This window comes from Drosophila gunungcola, unplaced genomic scaffold, assembly GCF_025200985.1.
Source record: "Drosophila gunungcola strain Sukarami unplaced genomic scaffold, Dgunungcola_SK_2 000001F, whole genome shotgun sequence".
Lineage (NCBI taxonomy): Eukaryota > Metazoa > Arthropoda > Insecta > Diptera > Drosophilidae > Drosophila > Drosophila gunungcola.
Genome location: NW_026453197.1, coordinates 7,538,924 through 7,558,275, shown reverse-complemented (window position 1 = coordinate 7,558,275; position 19,352 = coordinate 7,538,924). Strand labels below are relative to the sequence as shown.

At 36.6% G+C, this 19,352-nt stretch overlaps 3 protein-coding genes across 6 annotated transcripts; 2 read left to right on the top strand and 1 right to left on the bottom strand.

Annotated features, from left to right (window-relative positions):
* Positions 1-3,634: 3,634 nt before the first annotated feature.
* On the top strand, positions 3,635-6,605 carry LOC128263461 (protein peste; the record flags this gene model as incomplete). The annotated part of the gene is given in 5 exon segments (XM_052998514.1): positions 3,635-4,270; positions 4,409-4,460; positions 4,463-4,705; positions 4,791-5,070; positions 5,666-6,605. Coding segments are annotated over 5 exon segments (1,551 nt in total), but the record flags the coding sequence as incomplete, so codon positions are not given.
* Positions 6,606-6,889: 284 nt separating this feature from the next.
* LOC128263436 (protein peste) lies at positions 6,890-15,521 on the top strand. Its single transcript, XM_052998486.1, is given in 6 exon segments — positions 6,890-7,196; positions 9,638-9,879; positions 11,963-12,082; positions 12,084-12,272; positions 12,694-13,478; positions 13,821-15,521. Coding segments are annotated over 5 exon segments (1,668 nt in total). The 5' UTR covers positions 6,890-7,196; positions 9,638-9,756; the 3' UTR covers positions 14,272-15,521.
* On the bottom strand, positions 15,434-18,408 carry LOC128263441 (protein FAM151B). 4 transcript variants are annotated; one of them, XM_052998490.1, is made up of 4 exons: positions 18,303-18,408; positions 17,015-17,230; positions 16,715-16,956; positions 15,434-16,074 (listed from the first exon to the last, which is right to left on the bottom strand). In XM_052998490.1, exons 1-4 carry the CDS (start codon positions 18,364-18,366, stop codon positions 15,508-15,510), a joined length of 1,089 nt encoding a protein of 362 aa, XP_052854450.1. In that variant the 5' UTR covers positions 18,367-18,408; the 3' UTR covers positions 15,434-15,507. The 4 variants fall into 4 exon arrangements, with proteins under 4 accessions (XP_052854450.1, XP_052854452.1, XP_052854451.1 ...); XM_052998492.1 differs by lacking the exon at positions 18,303-18,408 and adding an exon at positions 17,330-17,610; XM_052998491.1 differs by lacking the exon at positions 18,303-18,408 and adding an exon at positions 17,343-17,610.
* Between the last annotated feature and the right edge of the window lie 944 nt (positions 18,409-19,352).

The window sequence follows — 19,352 nt, the reverse complement described above, 5'->3', positions numbered from 1 at the left end:
CTTTTTAGAAGTTTCTCGAATTCATTTTGATCACTCGCGAAGCGCGACTATTCCTTCTTAAAGAGAAGGAGCGCAAAAAGAATTTGAATCCAACATGCCTATATCCAGTCTGGCTAGCCTCTCCCAAATCACTTTTTTAAGGAGAAATTGTCATGGCCAACAAATGTTAGCGACTTGGCAGCCCTAAAACGTAACGGTGACAGATAAAAAGGAGAACGAAAATGGACGCCAAGCGAATAGAGTGAAGAGAAGCTCGAAAACCGTTTTAAAGCGGCGAATAATAATCATGGAAAATCTGAGTATTTAGTTTTGAATTCTAGATGCAATTAAATAAAATTAAAAACGTTGAATTTTTAGTAGATTTGACTTTAATGAGAAAATCCACTAACTCACATTAGAACAGCACGCCAACCGAATTATATAAAAAAAAAGGCAATCGAAAATGTTCTTAATGTGGCTTTAACACATTTTTAATTGCATATTCATACAATTTTATAACTTGTAATTGTAATACACTTTTTTTCAAATCTCAAGGAATTATAGAACGCGAATAGCTTATGCTGCATAAAACTGTTTTTTCACTCACCTCGTTTGCTCAAAGCAATTGAATGCCTTTAAAATAAAAGTTGTACTTTAAACTTGTTTAAAATATTTATTTAAAAACTTTCACACTAAGCGAACTTTACGCAGGCGCAATTTCAATTGAAAAAGAATAAAGCGAACGAAGAAAAAGGAAGTAGAGGTGGGGCAACATTGATGAAAGCGTAAATTCCTTATCGATTGTGATATCGATGTTGGGCAGGAAACATCAACGTTTTTCCATCTATTAACGTTAATTCCTGTAAGAAATGTTTGCTAAGCTTTATGCCGAAATAAGTAAAATAAAAATTAAGGAAATTTTGTAAAAACAGGTTTATTTATACATAATTATCTTGGGTCAAATACTTTTTACCAACTCGCCTTTAAAGCCATTAGTGTTGGGAAAGGTACTAGTTATTTGAACCTAGGTAAGGGTACAAAATGTTTGCAATAATAAATAGCTTTGTTCACAATTGTTTATTTATCTAGATAAGATTTAAAATGCTGAAAAGATACAAAGCTTTTTTAGGTTTAAAGGTTTTAAGGTTTTGCTTATTTTCTTTTTTAGTAATTTGGGGGAAATACGCTTCATTCAAGTATGATTATATAAACAATTAAAAATAAATATAATATAATATATCTGCTAATTTAAAAACGCATGTTGTACACAAAAATAATGCAAAATGCAATACAATTACCTCGTCGTCATCGATGTTTAAAAAAAACCGGTGACATCGATGTGTGGCAAGAATCATCGACGTTTTTCCATATCTATCCAAAAGCTGCGTAGTTTTGCAGCACTATTTCGGCGCGCAATTTAAATAAATTACAAAGTTAACGGTTTTAAAGAACAGTCAGGATGATACAGCAATTCATCTTTTAGAGGCGAATTTTGTAAAAAATGTTAAAACGGTGTTGGAAATTAAAAACAAATATTTAAATAATATTTATTAAAAATAAATTTATTGATAACCTTACATTTGTTTAGTTGTTAAAAAACAATGCTGATTAAAAACGAAGCCCATAATACAATAAATATTTTTAAGATTCATTAAAAGCTCATTATTTTTTGTAATCTCTGATCAAACAATAATTCATGTGTAAGGGCAGAATGAATATATTATAGATTGACCAGGTCATATTTAATAATGAGAGGAAACTTATAAGCGACCATATAATCAATCAGACATCACTAGGTTTTTTTTTTTGTGATGTCACATTTCAAGTAGATTAAATTAAGTCAAACAAGTTCACCCTTTTCAAGTTTTGAACGTTAGTTGGGGCTCCTCTTATCGCCCTGAGCCATCGCCAATTGGGAGCAAGTGATTACGAATTGGGGTCTGGACATTATCTTGGCTTATCAGTCCCAACCGAGACCATTCAGAAAATAAGGTAAATAAACCCGAAATCGAGGAGCGAGTGCTTAAAAATATGAATCGCAGGTTGAATGTAATATATAATATTACTTGCTATTCTCTCGATTCGGAAAATGAAGTACTACGGTCACTCACAGTATCATTAAATTATAACCCCAGAATGTGGAGCCATTGAACCGAAGCGTTGCATTTAAACTCACAATTAACAAAACTATAAACTGTTGTCTTAAAGTGCACTGAGAGAAATTGGATAACATAAGAAAACACTTGTTTGTTGAAAAAACCAACATATTTAATTAATAATTTATTTGTAATAAATTATTTTTTAACGAAATTTATGTAAAAATAATGGATTGCTTAAATATCTTTAAATTTGTACCGTTTACACCCACAACAGTAGGTTAAGTTTGACCATTGAAAATTAAAAAATACATTGGTGCCGTTTAGTTTAATTACAGTAGAAACTAAGCGAAAAAGAGTACCTAGTTACAAAAATTGACGGTTGATCTTTAAAAGGAAGATAAAAAGATCATCTGCTGGCTTTTTAGGGCACATGTGCGACGGCTAAGCACAAATCATCATGACGCCGATTTTGATTCGGACCTTACGCATTAAGTGTAATTCCTAGTGTTCATAAAGTCGTCTTAAATGTTGTCTACATCTTATGGCTTATTTTATTTTAGTCGCGTTCTACTTAAACCTAATATGAACTCTATAAACTTAGATTACCTTTTTTTTTCAGTGCCTTAATTAACGTTTTGTTAAGTTCTGTATCATTTTATTCTGACATTTATGTTTATTTTTCTCGCCGTTCTGAAAAACATTTTCCTACAGCCAGTTCAGTCGTTATCAAGTCGGCATTCGAAGTGGTTCGATCGGAACCCCAAGACTAAGAATCACAGATACTAATCGAACATTCAATCCATTCAATCCATTCAATCCAATCCACTGAACTAGTCTGGAATAAAATAAAAATAGTTCCACAGATTCTGTAAAGGCGATGCCGAAGAGAATATTTGCAAATTGAGTTGCATTATCAGAGGGGACAGATAACCTCCACCCTACTGCGTGGACTTGGACTCGAATCAAATCAGACCAGACATCAAAAGGAAGTGGGAGGCATCAGCCACCAGTCAATTTCTATATATTGCAGAACCAACATCGAGCAAAGACCCAAAATCAGTGAGTTTCCCAACAAACAATTTAGGCGAATAAATTTAAATTTTATTAGAAAACGGTATAAACGTTTTAGACGTTTTTTTAAAATGCATTTGATAGACAAAACAAGCAATCGATTAACATCTATTTTAAACAATAAACAATCCTTTTTTTTGAAAAATACGCAGTGAAATGAGCTAATGGTTAACTCATAATAATAACCATTTCAAAAAATGACTTTTAAAAGCAATTAAAAGAGGTATTTGGTATTTATTCTTACTTACAATTCTCTTCCTGCATTTATCTATAATCATTATGTTAATTCTTAAGCCCGGAAGTATAGTTGGCTTCAACGTCGCATAGTTTAAAATGCTGCATAACTTTTCTAGAACAGTTAGAAATGAAATTATATGCAATTATTTTTTGTTGCTGTTTCATAAAAAACAAGTTGAGCTTGGTGCAATAAATATGTTAACTAAGGTTTTAATTTATTCACCAATTTCAGGTCTACGCTACCATGATCGGAAAAAAATCGCATTTTGCGTACAAGTGCGTTGGGTTTGCTCTTGGCCACCTGCAGCCTGATCTCGTTGGTCTATATGGAACAAATCGAACGCTGGATGATCGAGTCGTTCATGGTTCTCAGGCCGGGCACACTGATTAGCAATCTGTGGGAGTCGCCCTCGATGGATATAACCGTGGATTTGTATATGTTCAATTGGACAAATTCTGAGAACTTCAGCGATCCCACGGTGAAGCCAAGATTTACGGAACATGGACCCTATCGCTTTACGGAGCGAATGCAGAAGCTGAATGTGGAGTGGCACGATGCGAACTCAACGGTGTCCTATATGCGGCGCAGTCGTTTCGAATTCGATCCAATACATAGTGCCGGACGTCCCTCGGATCCCATCGTGGCGCCCAACCTGCTCATCGTGGGCTTGTACCAGAAGATGCTCTCCTGGAGTCCCATGCTGCGATCCCTCATGATGATGGCCCTCAGCATATACGGCAAGGAGCGCACGATGGTGCGACCGGCCAGCGATTGGATGTTCGACGGATTCGACACGCCACTGATCAAAATGAGCAAATTTGTGCCGCCCAATTTGGTTCCGGAGATGAATTTCCCCTACGAGAAGATCGGTTATGCTTATCCAGTAAGTCAAGGGACAAGGCTCTTTATAAAACCTATGAACTCTATAAACTTAATTTGATAAAATTGTTGAATGATTACATTTTTCGAATGCAATTACTGTCCAAAGTTAGTGTTTTAATTAAAAAATAAATATTTTCAGCGCAACGGCAGTATGGAGATCTATGGCCACCACAATGTCTACACGGGACGAGATGATTTAAGAAGCTGGGTCAAATCGCTCGGTGGCGCTATAACAATGTCACAGAAGCCAGTCCCAGGTGCAAATTGAAGGGCAGTACCGGGGAGTTCCATCCAATACCGCTGGTGAAGGGCAGACCCATATCCTTTTTTCTGCCAGATCTGTGCCGTGAGCTGCAGATTGATTACTCCGGGTCCACTACATTTGAGGGAGTTGAGGCATACGTTTACAGGGGCAGTGAACGCAATGTAGCTAATGGTGAGAATAAAAACTGAAATATACATACAAAGTTTCAAATAAATTAAAGTCTTTCCAATAATCCGTGACACATTTTCCATTCCAGGTACTGACAACCCAGATAATAGTTGCTATTGCCAAGAGAACTGCCAGGAGGTGAGATCCGGTCTTTTGAACATATCCTCCTGCTGGTATGGAACACCCGTCTTTGCTTCCTATCCGCACTTTTATAAGGCGGATCCCTACTATGTGGAGCAGGTGGAGGGCATGAAGCCCGAGAAGGATCGTCACGAGATGGTCATCATGCTGGAGCCCAAAACCGGAATGCTGTTGGAGATCAAGGCTCGAATAATGGCCAATTTATTAGTTGAACCCCGAACTCAATCGTAAGGAGGCTTTTAAAGTTACAGTCAAAATACTACCGTTATCATACCATTTTCATTATCATTATTCATTATTAGCTTTGTATAATATTCTTATTTATAAGTTTCTGAAAGCTGTATTCGACAAGATATTAGATCAATATTATCTTATTTCCTAATATAATTAATGATTTAATAATATGGAAGTCTTATTATTAATGCTTATTAAATATTCTTAAATATAAAAAAATAAATAACATACATAGATAGATAGCATATTTGGAAGCTCTTCATGGTAAATTAATGATAGGTTATTAACAGAAAGATAGCCAAACAAAAATTTCAGTTTAAGTCCTACCTCTAGATATTTATAAAGATAAGCAAAATTTATTTAAAGTAATATAGTCAAACTATAAGCTTAATATGTACACATCTTTGTATTTCTATTTGAATGTAGTCTTATCTAACATTTTAAGCCCAAGACGATACTCAAATAGAATATATAAAATACTCTCAGCATGATTTTTTTACAGTAAGATATATTCAATAAATCTATAAATATATAATATATAATATATAGATATATATATATAATAATCTTTAATATTAATATTTTCAGAATCTACCGCAAGGCGCGAACGACGTTCTTCCCACTTATTTGGGCGGATTATAATGTGCGGATAACAGATGATCTTCTGAGCTACGTGAAGTTAATACCGATCATGGAATTACTGGGCAAGATCGGTGGAATCCTGGGCGTGGCTGTGGGCGTTGTGATGATCTTCTGGTATCCACACCAGATGATATGGCAGAAGCGCTTTATGCAGAAGATCGAGATCAGTAGCCTGGAGGCCAACAAGATGGCAGATTCGATTAAAAACAATGGTGTGGAAGAGTCGCCACTTCTTATAGGATTGCAATATACGGGGGCCAAAGGGGGGACGGGAAATCCCCACTGAAGGTCGTACATTTAGTAAGTTTGCAGGATTAAGTTTGCAGGGTTTTTTCCTGCCTAGTCTACAGTTTAAGCCAATAAATGGTAAATGGTGTTCATATACTCGGTGCCTGAAAATTATCGAATTTATAGATTACTCGTTTTCTTTTTATGACTGTTGTTGTTTGGGGATTGTCCGTTGCCATTTCTTATCAAACTGAATCATACAGTTATGTACATACATACATATATACAAAAAGTCCCCTAGGAAAATAAATTACACACTCATTAGTGATAAACAATTGTGTAGCAATTGTAGCATTGAAATGAAAACCCCTCGACCGATGCACTTACATACATATGTACATTGAATGATGAACCGATTCGGAACCGATTCAAGAAAATGTTTACACCACAAAAGAGACAAACCAGTTTGGCAGACCAAAGAGGAAGAGAATGAAAGAGAGTAAAAGAGACTGAAAGAGAACTGATGAGAAAGAAAGGTGATTATACCCTACAATTATTATCCATTCGTTTTTGTGATTAATTAGCAATTGTATATCCAATTTTGTTTTTGTCGTATTGCTGTTTTAGTATTAAGATTAGAGGAGCAAACAGTATATCTCAATTTCTTTTTCTGTAAATACATTAATAAGGGACAATTTGTCGTGTAAAGTTGAAATCAACTCGTGTATCATGACTTTTGTGGTAGATTTTAGATTGTTTAGGCATTTCGAAAAATATATTGCATTATTTTTTAAGTAAGAGCAGCTGGTAACACTGTTTTTTAAAAACACATTTCGCAAAGGGTATTTGACAGTCACCGCAGCCGACCGCGTATAGGCCTTAATGAAGAATAAATAATAGCTGCTTGGCCGCGACTCTTCGAAACATACTTATTTAGTCGCAGGCGCAGCGCGACACCGACATGTTCGCTCTCGTTCGTGCGCGTTAGTTCAAGATCGGCATTTAACGGCGCGTCGCCGCCCCACTGAGAACTCAGCGAGTGGGAGCAAGAAAGCAAATGGCAAGAAATAGACGCGTGCGAAGAAACGTTTGAATACATTTATTTAGACAATATTTACACCGCCGCTGCAATTAAAATTGATAGCAATTGAAAAGTATTCGAACAATAATAGAAACGTGTCGCGAAGTGCAAGTGCAAAAAGTTTTAGAAATCAAGTCACTTAATAAACATCGTCAACTGAAAGAAAATGTAAGAAATTTTATGAAAAAACAAGGAAAGAGAGTGGAGAAAGAGAGAGAGAGGGAGCGAGCGCAAACGCGGGAGAGTTAAACGAGCCGAATTCCCCCTTTAGATAATTTTAAAGCAACACAAAAAGAGCCACATATGTAATAGTTCTTACATTTTTTTGCGATAAGGAGTTTTATTTGCATTCCAAAAACTGTGACGCATTGCGATGAAACGGCAGTAACGTCTATGCAAATTACTCCCGCGCAGCGAATTATGTATATTTTTTGTTTTTGGCACATTGCACTGTGTTGCGAGCTATTTTTAGGCTAAAAGAGCAAATAAGGCAGAATGATGAATAACACATAGAAATAACATTGTCAACAGGTTGCGGAAGTGACGGCCAAGGTTCAAGGATAAACCGTGTGTTCAAATTTTCTGTGTTTATTAGTGTAGAAAATGGAATATCGCAATTGTGCGAAATTCGCGTGATGATTATTGATGTTTGAACAAATGATTGGACAGTATGTGAAGTTCATAATCTCTGGTGTAGGTTTAGTAAACTGCGAAATAATCAGAGCGCACGAGCGGGTGGAAGGGGGTGGGCGTGGCATTACTGTAGATAAAGAAAAAAAAATATAAACACAAAAACAACAAAGCTAAACGGGTTTTTCTTTTAACCTCGCTACGTGTGCATTGGTAACAAAATATATCATCGGACGCAGTACGTGTTGTGCTACAGTGTGTATTTATTTAAAAATCGTTGAATTATCGCCAATAATGTCCGTAACTAAGGCCAAAAAACCCCCTCAGCCTGCGGTTGCCAACCAGCCCCAAGTGTAAACAATATTCACTATAACGCCCCCACATCCCGCCCTTGCGCACTACGATTTTATGGTTGTGTCAGGGTATGGTAAATGAATTGTCGAATATGGAGAGGTGAACGTGTTTTTGATCCAGTCCGCTCCACAGTCGTGAATCAAAACAAATACTACTTGAGGAATGTGCCGCAGTGAATCATAGACTTTCCAACCTGAAAATATCAATAGTATTAAAGTTCGGAGTCAGCAAACTGAAACAAAAAAACTTTGAATCAATATTAACAAAGTTCGGAGTCAGCAGACGGAAAAAACCTCTATTCAATGTAGTAGTACAGTTGTTTGTGTAATTTTTTTTTGGTGTCCATAACAGTGGTGTCTGGAAATTCTGTCTGACAAAATTCCATAGAAATGCCTAATCAGTAATATTTGTTTAATCTACTGTAGTGACTTTTTTGGTAACTAAAATATACAACAGATTAAATCTTAACACCAAAAGTACTAGTTTTATGGGTATCATAATAGCATGTTCTAGTACTGACCTAATACAGCCTGTTATAGCAACACTCTCTTTTTGGTAAAGAGGTCATGAAAGGCCTAACATTCCAAAGAGGATTGTGGCAGACGACCAAACTTAGTGACTAAGCGTGGCTAATCAGTGTTCTATATATAACAAAAAGCCATAGTCTGACTGATAACTTAAACTTCATGCTCTCTGGCAGCACCTGACGTAATTCCTGAATCGAAGAGAATTATTTATTTATTTAAGCCTGCCCTTTTTGGACCGGTTTAAAACAACCCCAAAAAAAAAAAACCACAACACCACACACACATTCGTACACATGTACATGTAAGCAATTATTTTGTTAATTTTTCTGTGTACACTGTACAGTTATACATCTGTTTCATGAATTTAATACTCCCGAAAATTGAGTATCTTATAGATTTGGGATAATCTAGTTAACAATTTCGATTAATTAGTCTTCTTTATTTAGAGAACAGACAGGTAAGACGTGGCAATAACAAGATACAGTAAATTTAAAAGAATTTGTCATGTCTTTAAAATTATAATTAAAAAAAAATTCGAATTAAAAATATTTCTTCTTTTTCTTTAGAACTAAAATTTTGTTGTAACAATTAAAACAAATGTTAGATTAGATTTGGAAATGTACTGTTAAGGAGCACAAGGCAATATAAAAAAAAGTTTTTTTTCGAAATTTAAAATTTGTTAGGCATTTTCAAGCTATAATAGTTTTACTTTACTTTGGTTGACACCTACATAGGTAAGCAAATGACACTTTTAGGTATTCATTTTAGTATGTATGTATATATGAAAATACATATTTTGCGGTTTAACTTTATTACAATTAGACAGAAAATGTTTATAATTACGTCGCAGCTCAACTTTGTGATTGCTGTTTATGCGACGGCGCGTGATCATCGACCGCGCTCTATACGGCTCTCTTTCACTCTCCGGTATTTTCTGTCCGGAATTCCCCTGTCCCCGGAAAATCGGGTGGCGAGCCCGCCTGGGCCTCGAAAGTGTGATAAGACTGTACAGTGGTCTCTCAGCCGGCGATAAGCCCGCATGTCTCATATTCACATTCACATTCACATTCACTCTCTTTTTCTCTCTTTTCCATATAGACGCTAATAACGGGAACGTAGAGGGTTCCACTCAGTGCGACGCAAGAAATCGGTCGAGATAGACGCCCCTTTTTATATAGAACATCGATCCCAGCACCACTATCCCACCCAACATCAAGATGACATCACGGGTGCGTCATTGTGCCCATCTGGGGATCGTCGTTATTGGGATCTTCTGCATTGTCAGTGGGATTTACCTCTTCCGCAACTGGATAGACATGTTTACACGCATGCGCGGCAAGGTTAGTACATCACCACCTGTTATTATTATTTGCATTTGTTTCGATCCTATCTTATCGGGTTCGATGGCAATCGATTCTCAGACCTTTGGGTTAAGTTTCGCAATCCGGCAAATTGGCAAAATGTTCAAAGGTCAACAACTGAGAGCGGCTCATTTACATGCCATTTGGATCGGCAGAAACCAATTTCTTTCACTGATTGAAAACAATTGAGCGAAAAGACACCGAAAATTGATCGTTTGCAGGTGTTCGAATAATAAAAATCACCATAAGCCAATATAAGATAAGATATGAACAAATCTAGACTCGAACCGAACCTTTTTGGAGAGCGTAATATAATACACTTTTAAGATCCCATTAGGACTACCTATACTTTCATGTGTGCTTTTAATTAGCATGCTAATGCTATCGTTGATTTTATTTTCTATATGTAGAGTGCTTAGTCACGGGAGTTAAGGCTCTTATTGAACACATTTCGCTTTAACTTTAGTGCAATGAACTAAGAGCGAGAAACCTTGTTAAAATATATGTATATTTAGTAGGCTTTTGAACGCTTTGATCACTGATCTTGAACTTATGTTGAAATGTCAACTTTATTTTGATCGGATAAGTTGGCACATTTGTTAAAAAATATTTACGTTTATGTAGGCTTTTTACTAATCAGTGACCATTTTAGTATCAATGATCTATAAAAATGAAGTATACATGAAAAACATTATTTTCTTCGAAACAATCATCAATCAAAGTTAATCAATTTGATAATTTTGGGATGGCCAGGTGTCTTTTGACTCACTGAAGTTTCGATCCCTTTTCTGGAAGTCGACTAATAATAGTAAGTGATTAATTGTCTTTATCAAGCAAGCGCACACCTGTCAACGTGAATCACGGGATCCAATGCGAGGTTAATATTTTAAAATCCAAATATTCCCTTTTTGTGGTCGGAAATGCCTTTGAAAATTCTCGTTGCTATTGAAGTTCGAGTTGCGACCACGAAATTGCAATGGGGTTTTGCTATCTTATCTTAGACAAAACCTGAATAAATAACTCATTTAGCGATAGCCATGCGTTCGATTAGACAACGCTCTTCAATTCCATACATATATGGCAAAAACATTCATAAACGGCCTTAATCATCCTTACCGGACATGTAACCAAAATTTGGCCAGGTGTGATGACCCTGATCGAACACCTGTGTTCTACTACGCTGTGAATCCAGGCAGACAGGCGTAATCCATTAGGATTTTAAAGGGCTTGCACCGCCAAGAGTCCAATTCGCATTTTATTTTATCAGTTTAGTCATTTCCTGTATCCCCGTCGCAGTTCCAATTGTATAGATTATAGGGTTCTGGCCAATACAAAATGGTGGCCCAATGGTTACGATCCAGACGATCATTCTGGCTTACAATGATTGATGGCTGATAGCACTCACCCAACGAATTCATGTAATCGCACCATTTTTGCGGAAATAGAACCCTATAAAATAGCGAAAAATTGATTTACAAATATTATGATTTGCTATATATAAAACCATATTAATTTAACTTAACACCAACGTTTCGCCTTCAAGGTTATTGCAAGCAAATAAATGTGTTTTTATCAATTGATCCATAATTCACACTAAAAATGTTTTTGGAACTGCGTCTGATTACTTCAAATGGGTTCTCATAAACATAACAAGATAACACTATACATTAAGCACAAAGGAAATTTTGTTGTCGTTAAAGTGTATATAATTTAAAAATAACTTACTGAGAAGATTTTCCGCATTATTTTTAAGTTGTTTGGTTATATTTTTTCCCCGTTTCTGAATAGAACAGTAAGTCAATTCTTGAAAGGCATTTTCAATATGCACAAGTGCGCTCTTTGATTTCAATTATGAAAGTACCAATTGCTCAGATCATTCATATATTCAATGCGCCATTTTTTTTTGTCGACAAATTCGATGTTTAATTGCTATAGCAATTAAGCAACAAGTTATCCTCAGTTATGAGAAGCAAATTATGTAAATCGTTTATCATTGAATATTGTTCGTCAATAATTATCAATTGTGTCAATTTATTCTCAATTAAATGTTTTGCTTTTATAGGAAATGGCCTTGAGCCCCACATCACGATCATTCGAAGGCTGGAAAGTGTCCCCATTGCCGCTAGATTTTGATGTTTACCTCTTCAACTGGACGAATCCGGAGGATTTCTATGTGGGATCAAGGTAAAAAGCCCCGCTTTGAGCAACTCGGTCCGTATCGGTTTCGAGAGCACCCCGACAAGGTGGACATCAATTGGCACAATCACAATTATTCCGTGTCGTTCAATAAAAAGTCCTGGTTCTACTTTGATGTTGCCGGCAGCAACGGAAGTTTATCGGACATTGTCACGCAAGTCAACAGCGTGGCTCATGTAAGTTTCCAAATATAAAAACAAGTCGAACTTCTCTAACTATAGGTTGGATTCGTTTAGAAGTAGTTTAGATAGTTTAATTTATATGCTAGAAGGCGATTTTTAAAAGCTACATTGGGATTATAGTGATATATTGTTCTAACTCTTTCAAAACATTTTATTAAAGACATTTTGTAACTAATATTGCAAACCTCATTAGGAATATATTTTAATGCGAGTTTATGTACTTAAATGTATATGTTAGAAGGCGATTTATAGAAATGGTACCGTTCTTTGAAGCTTTAATGAGCTGCAATCGTGGTTTATTGTTCCATTTCTCTTAGTTCATCTTATCAAATACATTTTGAAACACAAGGTTAGAGAAGATAGACAAAAATCTCAAAAGGAATATATAACATAATAAAGCATTTGTTTTCCACAGGCTGCTGCTAGACGTGCTGCTGATAGCTGGTTGGGCAGAGCGGCCGTTAACTTTGCCAATAATGTGTATGGCCAAAAGTTAACCGTCACGAAAACCGTTGACGAAATGCTCTTCAAAGGCTACGAGCACCCGTTTATCAAAGTCGGAAAGCTGGTGAGCCCTCAAGATGTGCCCTACGCACGCGTTGGCTTCCAGTATCCACGAAATGGCAGTGCCAACTTCGATGGAGACATAAACATGTTCACTGGAGCCGATGACATTGCCAAAATGGGTCAAATCCATACGTGGAACAATATGACGCACACTGGAGCCTTTGAAGGCACCTGCGGGCAGGTGCACGGTTCCATGGGTGAATTCTTCCCGCCCAATCTGAGTACCAATGGTAGCGTTTACATGTACATGCCCAAGATGTGCCGTGCCATACCGCTGGACTACACAGAAACGGTCACCGTTCACGGAGTGACCGCTTACAAATTTAGTGGCACCCAGCATGCCGTGGACAATGGCACTATGTACCCGGATACAAAGTGCTATTGCGTCTACGGCAAGTGTATGCCAGTCGGGGTGATCAACATCGGACCCTGCGCCTTTAACGCCTCCGTCTACATGTCCTATCCGCACTTCTATCTGGCGGACCCGAGCTTTCTGGAGGCCATCGATGGTCTGCAGCCGGAACGCGAAAAGCACGAGTTCTTCATGACTCTGGAGCCCAATGCGGGCGTGCCCATGGATGTGGGCGGTGGCTTCCAGGCCAACTACTACATGGAGCCCATTCCGGATATAACGTAAGTAATTGAAGGTTTATTTGGATTAATCTGTTTTTTTACAAAATTGCGCTGAAGTTTAAAAATATACAACATAAAAATGTATATATAAAAGTCTTAAAAAGCTTGAAATTTAATTTTTTTTTAGTTTTATTTTATATTTGTTTTTGATAAATCTGCTAGAACAATTGGACTCAATTCATTGCAACATACTTTTTTATCAAACTTTTTCAAAAACTTATGTTTTTGATCTATATAGATGATCAAACTTAGCCATCTTTTTAATTATTCTTAATATTAAAAATCGGAATACCTTTTAAGGGAATGCGTTGAACAGAAACTAATAATTTTCTATTATTGCAGCATCTACGAGAATATCCCGCGTGTGATGATTCCCATGATGTGGGCCGAGGAACGTGTTCGCGTCACAGAGGAGATCGCCGCCGATGTTGCGCTAGTTCCGCTGATTGTCCTGCTGGGACAGATCGTGACTGGCATTCTGCTGGCCGGCGGTCTCATCTGCACCTGCTGGTATCCCGCGCGCCAGGTGACGCACTTCTGCCACAGCGATCCCAAGGCCAAGGCCAGCGTGCTGCGTCCCCTCACCGTGTTTGGTGTGAATTCGGCGGCAGCCACGGCTCCGGTGGCCCAGCTATTCCGCAACAATACCAGTTCGTCGGGCAACAATCGCGTTGGTGTGCGACTGTTGGAATATAATCGCAGTTCTGGAATAAAAGACGAAAGCGGTACAACAGAGCGATCGGCCAGAGAACGACTGATCAGCGAGGACTCGCCGGATGTTGTAGTTAGATAATACATGCGTTGGCATCAAGCCTTTCTGACGGTGCCACCAACGATTGTCTGCCTTAGACTCATTTATGTCGCCGTAGCTTAGGATAGCACAAAGTGATGAAGCCATTCTGCCTTTGCCAGGCCCACAGAGGCTGGACCCAATTGCTCAGCGGGGATCCATCGATCCTGATCACATAACATACCACATTTCCACGCACGCCCATCCGCATTAGGAGTTCCCTCAACACGTCTGCACGCTATGCAGACAGCGAGAGAGATTAATAAGATTATTTATTTTAGTGCCAAAAAGAAAAGCAGAGGAAACCCAAGAAAAAGTCATTAACTATTTTAGTAGGCTGAACTTATCTGTAAATAGAGCGAGTCGTTAAGCGCCACATTCATTTCGGTAAATTGTTGAAGTTAAAACTACTGCGCATGCCCAAAGTATTTATATTTATACGATAATGCCTTTTTTTTGTAATTTGTAAAGCGATATTTTAGTTTTTATTCAAATTGAGATGAAGTGATAAAGAAAAAATATTGAAAAGAACAGTGAGAGCAATGATTTTTCACCATTGCTCACTTATATAGGCAATCTTTGTTTTAAGTCTTGTACAAATAACGCTAACACTGCAAAGATTTCGCATATCCTATTTACTTATGTCAATCAATGTAAGATCTAAATACCTAGATAATAGAGCACAGCTGTGAACCCCCGGAAATATTTCCAAAAATTCCTTAAGATAAATTTAAAGAAGAGAATAAATACATAAAACCAAGTGATCAAGAAGGGACTTTTTTATAAATTCAATGGCATTGTTATTGTAATAATTGTTATTGTAATATTTATATAACTCATAAAATTTTCAAACATATCTTGTTATAAATATTGTTTCAACAAAGGGTGTTAGTAAAAATAAATGTAAAAACAAAATCAATTGAAAGTATATAAATAACTGTTGATATCAACCGATTAATATTGATTCATTTTTGACAGAATCAATAAAAAGAATATAATGTAAACTTGTTTCTTATAAAAAAATATAAACCCTAAATTGAAAGATATTTGAATTATATTTAGTAAACGAAAACTGTTTTTATCTAAGAAAAGACGGCACCCAAGGCTATTTCCAAAAAATTAAATTAAAAAAATGGAGAATAAATTGAAAGAAAAGAATAATATGAAATGTTTATAAAAACTATTTATTGTTAAATCCACTTGACAACTGTAACTATGTTAAACACCTACTAAACACCATTATATCCGCTGAAGCCAGCTGGATAAAGCCCAAAAGCAGAGGCTGACGAAACTGAATCCAAACAGGGACCTGAAGGTGCTGGCACCGCTGTCCGAATTTCCCAGATCCAATCGCGAGGCCAGCTCCTCCGGAACGTCGAGGTAGACTCGTTCCACCCCAAACCCAAAGATCAACTTGCGCAGCTTGTCCACATCCACATAGTCGCCGTCGGATGACCAGATGGTCAGGGTGCTCTCATTCGTTTCGTTGACCGCGGCAACCAGTCGATGCAGTTGCTCCTCGCTGTTGGCGGCGATGCCAGCGCGGACGGGAAAGGTGATAGCCTGACCGGTGGCCAGGACATTGTTGGCAGTCAGTGACTCAAGCATGGCATCGCATTGATCCTGTGTGTACTCCCCATCCCGGAAGTCGGCGCCCCAATTGGTTGTCCAGCCAATCGAGAGCGCGGCCTGCTTATAGCGCATGCAGCCGGCGAAGAAGCGGTTCGCATCCACGGGCACTGTTTTATTCTGATCCACGGGACCACTCAGGATGTCGGCGTTTATCCAAACAGGGTAACCTAACATCTGGAAATCAGGGTAAATTATTTTCAAATATCTTTTCTTCTTTTGCAAGTTAAATCGTTAAACATTAATTACTTATGGCACTAATACTAACTAAATATGTTTATATGAGCTCAAATTTATATGCACGTAATGAAAAGAGTTTTAAAATTGTTATCGTAAAATTACTGTGTGATTTCTTATCAAAAGTTTTATAAAATAACTAATTTTTTAGGCACTATTAAACGCGTTATTAATAGCAATATCTTCTGAAGTAAACCTCAACTTCTAATAAAAACATAAAGTTTATGTTTTCATTTTTGCACAAATTAAAAAAAAATATAACAATATTCGTAATCTATGAGACATTTCAATTTTTATTCAATATTGTTGTTTTTTTTTAATTTATGATTAAGTAATTTCCTGCCGAATGGCTTGTTTGTGCTTAAATTTTTAGCTAAACTCATAAATCTTATTTTCGGTCCCTGCTTAGAATGAACAAATGTCACAAAGCAAGGAAGTTTAACAATATAATTTATAAATGTGTTTAAAAAAAATTAATAAATTTTTAAATATATAGCCTACACTGAAATGATCATCAAATGAAATTAAAATAATATGAAAGTGTCTTATGTTTATATTCGATCCCCCAACCCCAACTCACGTTAGGAACATTCTCGTCCAGGATGTCTAGGGAGCCCTCGAAGACCTCGATCGACTTAAAGTCGAGTTTGACGCCCTTTTCCTGACCCTCGTGATCCCGGTTAAATGCCATGATTTGTTTAAGGAATTCCGCCAGTGTGAGATCGGAAATAATGGCCGGCGGATGGGCCATCACTGGCATATCCTCACCCTCGCCATTTAGTTTGCCCAGAACAATATCGGCCTCGATGAAGTCGATGTTACCTTGTCAAACACTTGTTAAACATACAAAAACGGATATTTTTTTCTGCCCAATTCTTACCTGTTTCGGTGAGGACCTCGTCCAGTAATGATTGACTGTTGACCGCATGGGCCCAGGTTATGGCGGTCAAATTTGTGCCCCATACCTTAACCATATCCGAGTCTTGAAGAAATATTTCTATGATCCGGGAATCGGATGGTGTTCGTTGCTCCACTACCGAGTGATACTGATAATTGCTGGCGTTCAGAGTAGCCCCATTGATTTTGGCCACGAGCACTGCGAGTGGGCGAATAGAACGATGGCATTAATATTCCATAATTGAACAATGGGACGCACAGAGGGCATAATATATGGTTGATAGATAAGCTTCCTTACCATTATGCCTTACCTATTATTCACACGCAGACAGGGGACAATATACAATAGCAATTTGTTTACTTCCCCGGTTAGCAAGTGTGCGTGAATGGAGGGAAATGAATTGTAATTGTTATGCTTATTTTATATGGAATGCGCTCAGTTCTGCTCTTTCTCCACTTTCACCGAATGCTGTAATGAAACTGCACAACAATACTTTGCTTTTGCTGCAATCTGTCTGCGGTTCCGAGGCGCAAACGCAGAGAGAAAAACAGAAATGAGAATAACGAGAAGTCAAGTTTAGTTGGAAAAGTCGATGCATTTATACCCTTCAAAGATATTTAGATAGATAATAATAGATTAAATGAAAAATCAAAATCAAAATAGTCATATGGTGTGCAAAAGTATGCAACAATATATTAAAAAACTAAAACTCATTTGGATTAATTACAAAATACGATGTTAATTTTTTAAGTGCATTCTTTTAAACGCATTTTGAAATGATTTTAAAGCTCTATGGATTTCTGTTTGTCAAAGTTCAACTTAAATATGCTAATTTTCTCCACTTTTCCATCTGCCTATATTTAAATATGTTTAAAAAAATCAATGTTGCTTTGGAAGACATATTTTAACTCTAATACTTTTATAAATCCATATTTTTATCACAAATTAAATCAAGATTTTCAAAATAAGATATCACAAATTACATATTCTTAAAAACAATGAAATTTCCTCCCATATTTCCTAGACGATATATTAATTAGTTGTATATTTTTAATAGTTAGTTGTAAACATCTTAAAAAGAAGAAAATTTGCTCCCATGTTTTCTAAACGATATATTAATGTCGATCACATTATATGTATTTATTTTTTTAAACTTTTTTAGACACATCTGTGTATAACTATAGTACCTTTTATTAAAAAGGGTAGAGTAACGAGAGACAGATGAACTTTGGCGCGCAACGGAGGGAATTTAAATTGCTGATTTCATTACCAATTAGTAGTGACATCAGTAGAGCGAAAATCGTTAGGCCCCCGGTGCAGTGTTTGAACAACATCTTGGCGCTGCGGTTAGATAGAAACTAAATTGATCGAACTTAAACTTAAAATACTGGGTTTTGTACTTAAGCTTATCGATGGAATTTACTGATTTGATTAAACTTTGATTAAGCATTGTAATCAAGTCTTGATATTCCGCTTATTATAAAATCTAATCGTTTAAGTGGGATCATTTTTACCTGACAAGTGGGAAACTTCTGAGTATGGAATTTGCAAGTAGTATTATATTAAACGGTTACAAGTTTAATGAATAATTTGTCATAAATCCTCTACACCAAGACATTATTGGCATGCATTTCAATTAATTAATTATAATTTTATTTAAAATTCAATTTATTAATTAAATTAAATTAATTACCACAGTCATAATTCATGTACAGGTATTGCAAAACACATTATCTAAATTAAAAACGACAAATACAAATAAAAATACGGTAAACATGTTTTTAGAATGAATTCATTTAAAAATAATTTAGTTACGCCGGTGTTATCGATAAAAACAGCTGACTTCTGTTAGGCTTAACAGAACATATGGTGCGCCCAAGAGCAGTTAACTACACTTCGAACTTTCGAAGATAAACGACCCTGTTTGCGAAAGTTCGAATTCTCTCTTAAGTTTTAGCCGCTCTTTGGCGCGCAATTTAAATTTGTTCAATGCCGTTTTGTTAGTATCACAAAAACATTAAAGACGTAGACGAAGAATTTTGATTTGTTTTGTTTTTTTTAAATTAAGGATAATGAATTTCGCGATCTATTATATTCTTATATATTTTAAGATAGGTAATTAGAACCTACATATAAATTTTCATTAATTTACTTAATATTACCCTTTGGTACTTTGGTACAGATATGATATACGAACTTTTCTTTTTCGAAACGCTTAACAGCGGTGAGAAGATCGAATTAAGAGTGTTGCCTGCTAAGAGCATTGTCGGGGAGTATTTATGGACGAAGAGAATTTAAGCACGCCATTCGAATCTCGAAG